General features: G+C 41.7%; 3 protein-coding genes across 3 annotated transcripts in view; 2 read left to right on the top strand and 1 right to left on the bottom strand.

Annotated features, from left to right (window-relative positions):
- dus2 (dihydrouridine synthase 2) overlaps positions 1–5,000 on the top strand; it is a 172,299-nt gene that overhangs the window by 114,442 nt on the left and 52,857 nt on the right. The gene's annotated exons all lie outside the window — the stretch shown is intronic.
- Positions 1–5,000, bottom strand: part of immp2l (inner mitochondrial membrane peptidase subunit 2) — a 56,111-nt gene that overhangs the window by 15,184 nt on the left and 35,927 nt on the right. The window lies entirely within an intron of this gene.
- LOC307250805 (leucine-rich repeat neuronal protein 3-like) overlaps positions 859–5,000 on the top strand; it is a gene marked incomplete at both ends in the record, with an annotated part of 5,158 nt that continues 1,016 nt past the window's right edge. The window contains 2 exons of the mRNA XM_080028015.1: positions 859–1,959; positions 3,466–3,747. Of these exons, the coding sequence (XP_079884141.1) occupies positions 859–1,959; positions 3,466–3,747 (1,383 nt within the window). The remainder of the gene's footprint in view (positions 1,960–3,465; positions 3,748–5,000) is intronic.

Below are 5,000 nucleotides of genomic sequence, written 5' to 3'. Positions count from 1 at the left end.
GCGATTATTTAAAGCTGCAGTATGTAACTTTGTGTGTGTCAGAGAAGTGAAACATTTTCTAAGGTTTATTCTCATAACTGAATAAACAAACTTTCCTCACAGGTAAAATGTAGATCCCTGGAACACTGTTTGAAGTTAGAAAGCTTCCTGAAAAGTTACTGTTTCACTGTTGTTGTTGTTTACAGCAGCAGGGCCCACAGTTTGGTTTACAAACATATTCTAGTCTTAACGTTTGGTTCCAAGTTCCTCAAAATAATTTAGATTTATGATGATAGAATTATTCAATACTAAGAATTACATGTAGAGAAAATATGTTTAGTAAACTAACTGCAGGCTCTGTGAATGTAAACAAACCCCCTCCTCTGAAACTACACACTGACCCTTTAACATATATTTTTTTAACTTTTGTTTAAAAAAATATTGTCTAGAATATAATTTGCACAACAGTTTGCAATTCAAAATTAGTTTAAAATTCAATTAATTGGATAGCCCTACTAGCACGGACGGGAAAGCACACACACACACACACACACACACACACACACACACACACACGCATAGACACACACACACACACACAGAAGACACCAGCGCAAATCTTCTGGGACTATAGGACTCAGCAGAAATCGACTCTTACACACTGTCTTTGCTACAGTAACAAATGAGGTTTTATTTGTGAAGCTAACACACACACACACACACACACACACACACACACACACACACACACACACACCCCGCCCCACACACACACACCCCGCCCCACACACACACACACACCTCCTCCTCCCCCCACACACACACACTCCTCGAGGCCCAATTACTTCCTCGGAAAAAGACAACTCCCCAGAGACCAAAATGAAGGAGGCAGCAGCAGCTTTCTTTGCTTGTTTGCTAGCTGAACTATGTGTAACTGCTTCTTTTGCCTCTAATGGGACGTCCGAGAACTGCCCGGCATTGTGTACATGTGAAATTCGACCCTGGTTTTCCCCTACGTCTGTCTACACTGAAGCTTTAACAGTGGATTGTAACGATTTGGGACTATCTACGCTACCGGAAAAACTACCCCTGGACACACAGGTACTTCTGCTTCAAACTAACAACATTGCCAGAGTCCAGAAACATTTGGAATACTTGGGAGACATCAGCGAAATCGACCTGTCCCAAAACAACATTTCGTCGGTGAGCGATCTTGCATTGGGACTTCTTGGGACGCTACCTAAGCTATTGTCGCTACATTTGGAAGAAAACTGGATTCAGGAGTTATCGGGCAGTTGTTTCGCGTCCTTCCCGAATCTACAGGAATTCTACATCAACCACAATCAAATTTTCTTCATAAGCCCGGCAGCTTTTCGGGGACTGGGCAAGTTGACGCGGCTTCATCTCAATTCCAATCGACTTACAAGCATCAACAGCGAGTGGTTCAAACACTTACCGAATCTCGAGATTTTAATGATAGGCGAAAACCCCATTCTCCAGCTATCGGATAAGAATTTCGCACTTTTATCCAGCCTGAGAAGTCTCGTTTTGGCCAAGATGAATTTAACCGAAATTCCCGATAACGCTTTCGTCGGGCTGGACAACTTGGAAAGCCTTTCGTTTTTCGACAACTTGCTCAATCGGGTCCCGAGAGCAGCCCTGTCGAAAATCCACAATCTGAAATTCCTGGATTTGAACAAGAACCCCATAGAACGCATTCAGAGAGGGGACTTTATGGATTTGATGCATCTGAACGAGCTAGGCATTAACAGCATGCCCAAGCTGGTATCCATAGACGGTTTCGCGCTGAATAACCTCCCGGAATTGACGAAAATCGAGGCTACGAATAACCCAAAGTTTTCGTACATCCACCCCAGAGCATTCTACAAGCTGCCAAGACTGGAGACTCTGATGTTGAATTCGAATGCTTTGAGCGCGATACATCGACGGACAGTGGAGTCCCTACCCAACCTACGAGAGGTCTGTGTGTCTGTGTGTCTGTCTGTCTGTCTGTCTGTCTGTCTGTCTGTCTGTCTGTCTCTCTGTGTGTGTGTGTGTGTGTGTGTGTGTGTGTGTGTGTGTCTGTCTGTGTCTGTTTTTAACCCTACAAATAATTTTTTGTGTTACAGATTTACAGGAATGTTTGATAAATATGCCGAAAAAAGTGTTTTCATTTAGAATACAGCCTTTTTTTATTAAAATAATACTATTTACAGCTCTTTTCCAAGCAGAAAAAGTTGGACCATTGATTTATACTAGTAAGAACGAAGACGAAGACATTATGGAAGAAAAACAGACAAAACATCTCTTAATTGACCAAATGATTTTTCCTGTTTTTTTCAGCCTTTAACAAATAACTAACTAAAATCGCAAAATTGACACAATCATGAAAATAAAATCTATTTTTCTGCTTTTCGATTTTCCGATTAATCGCGATTCTCTCTCGAACGATTCCGAATCGATTCATAAAAGTTAATAATCGATTTATAAAAAAAATAAATAAAAAAAACACACCCACACCACACAAGTGCGAGTTGTAAAAAGTGGCGACAAAAGGGCAGAGAGCAGCAAACCCATGTGACCTGCACTGGCTTTGTGTCTATTTGGCGTTGTTGTATGAGAGCTGAATTCCAAGCCATACTTTTTGCACAATGTGTTGAAATGACATAGAAAATAATAGAATAGAAATCCTATAGAAACATGATGCAAGAGTAGAAAGAAAATTAAACTGAATCGGTTTAGTTTTTACATACTTCCATATTGTGTTGAAAGCTGCATTGATTATTGCACTGGTCATAGAAAGTCATATTTGTGACAAGAAAAGCTTTTTCTCTAATACAATATTAGAGAAGGTAATTCATCTGTTGATTGTATTTAATGATCATCACAAAAGTAGGAAGTGATTAGCAAACTCTGAGTAGCAAACTCAGATGTGCATATAAATATATTTTTGAAAATCACACATGGGTATGTACGTAAAAAAAATAATTGCGTCGAGATGCATTGAGAATCGATTTTGAATCGAATCGTGAGGTGCCAAGAGATTCCCACCCCTACTTCACAGCAACCCAAACACACACACACAACCCCCAACCCCCCATCCCTCCATCACACCCCCCCCCCCCCCCCCCCACACACACACACACACTTAAGCTTAAATAACTAACCACATCTCCCTCTCCTCCCCAGGTCAGCCTCCACAGCAACCCAATCACACACACACACACACACACACACACACACACACACACACACACACACACACACACACACACACACACACACACACACACACACACACACACACACACACACACACACACACACACACACACACACACACACACACACACACACACACACACACACCCGCCCTCCCCACACACACACACACACACACCCTTACCCCCCCCCCCCCCACACACACACACACACCCGCCCCCCCCCACACACACTAACCTAACCACATCTCCCTCTCCTCCCCAGGTCAGTCTTCACAGTAACCCAATCCGCTGCGACTGCGTAATCCGCTGGATCAACATGAACCGGACGTCAGTGCGTTTCATGGAACCCGCCTCTCTATTCTGTGTGGAACCCCCGGAGCTAAAGACACAAAATGTCCGCCAAGTCCACTTCCGGGAGATGACCGAAATATGCCTTCCTCTGATTTCTCCGGCTAGCTTGCCCACTCAAATCGACCTGCGGAAAGGCGGCTCTGTCTCGATGCATTGCAGGGCTTTCGGAGAACCCGAACCGGAAATATATTGGGTGTGTATTTATTTTTTTAAATTTTTTTAACCTTTATTTCTACAGGTAAATCCCATTGAGACCGAAGACTCTTTTGCAAGGGAGACCTGTTTTCCTTTCCCACGTTACCATTCACACACACATTCATACACCGATAGCAGGCTAACTATCGACATTCACACGAGGCAAGGTGGGTGAAGTGTCTTGCCCAAGGACACAACAACTATGACACAGGTGGCAGGGCGGGGATCGAACCTCCAACCCTTTGATCATCAGCCGACCCGCTCTACCAACTGAGCCACAGTCGCCCCAAAAATGAAGAAAAAACACTACACTGAACACTAGGGATGACCATGGTTAACCTGTTAACCGTTAAGAAGATCTTTAACCGGTTAATACTAAAGGTTAAACGGCTAAAAACAATTAACTCATCTTAATTTCTCTCAAATCCGGACTCTTATTTTGAAATCGCTAAACCGGATGTAAGAAAGTGAACTGTGTCAAAATGCATTTACATTGGCTACTGGTCCTTGACTTGTTTTTAAATGAATATGCCGGTCCTTGGAACAAAAGAAGGTCGGGAGCCCTGCTATAATGCTTCAGGTATTTCACTATAAATAGGCTACATTAAATCTTAACGGTTAACCGGTTAAAGAAACAATTCTAAATGGCCATCCCTACTGAACACTGTTTGAAGTTAGAAAGCTTCCTGAAAAGTTACTGTATCAAACATTTCAAATTTACTTGAGTACTGAACTTAAAAGGTGCAGTGTGTAACTTTTGGTTGTGTCAAAGAAGTGAAACATTTTCTAAGGTATATTCTCATAACTGATGTGATCCCTGGAACACCGTTTGAAGTTAGAAAGCTTCCTGAAAAGTTACTTTTTCACTGTTGTTGTTGTTTACAGCAGCAGGGCCCACAGTTTGGTTTACAAACATATTCTAGTCTTATACGTTTAGTTCCAGGTTCCTCAAAATAATTCAGTTTTGATTTCTGATGATAGAATTATTCAATACTAAGAATTACATTACCACTCCAAATGTTCAGTGTCTCTCGTTTTACTATTTATAGGCATATGTTTGAGTAAGATGAACATTTTGGTTTTATTCTATAAACTACTGACAACATTTCTACCAAATTCACAATAAAAATATTGTCATTAAAGAGCATTTTCATTAAGTAATGTAGAGATGAAGATTTAAGAAAAATCCAGACTGGTCTCTTAAATTTTTCCAGAGCAGTTTTCTAATCGGGGCGACTGTGTCTCAGTTGG

The sequence above is a fragment of the Ammodytes marinus genome, assembly GCF_949987685.1.
Source record: "Ammodytes marinus genome assembly, chromosome: 5".
NCBI classification, from domain to species: Eukaryota; Metazoa; Chordata; class Actinopteri; order Uranoscopiformes; family Ammodytidae; genus Ammodytes; species Ammodytes marinus.
Note: the sequence above shows the minus strand (reverse complement) of the source record. Positions and strands in the feature narration are given on the sequence as shown.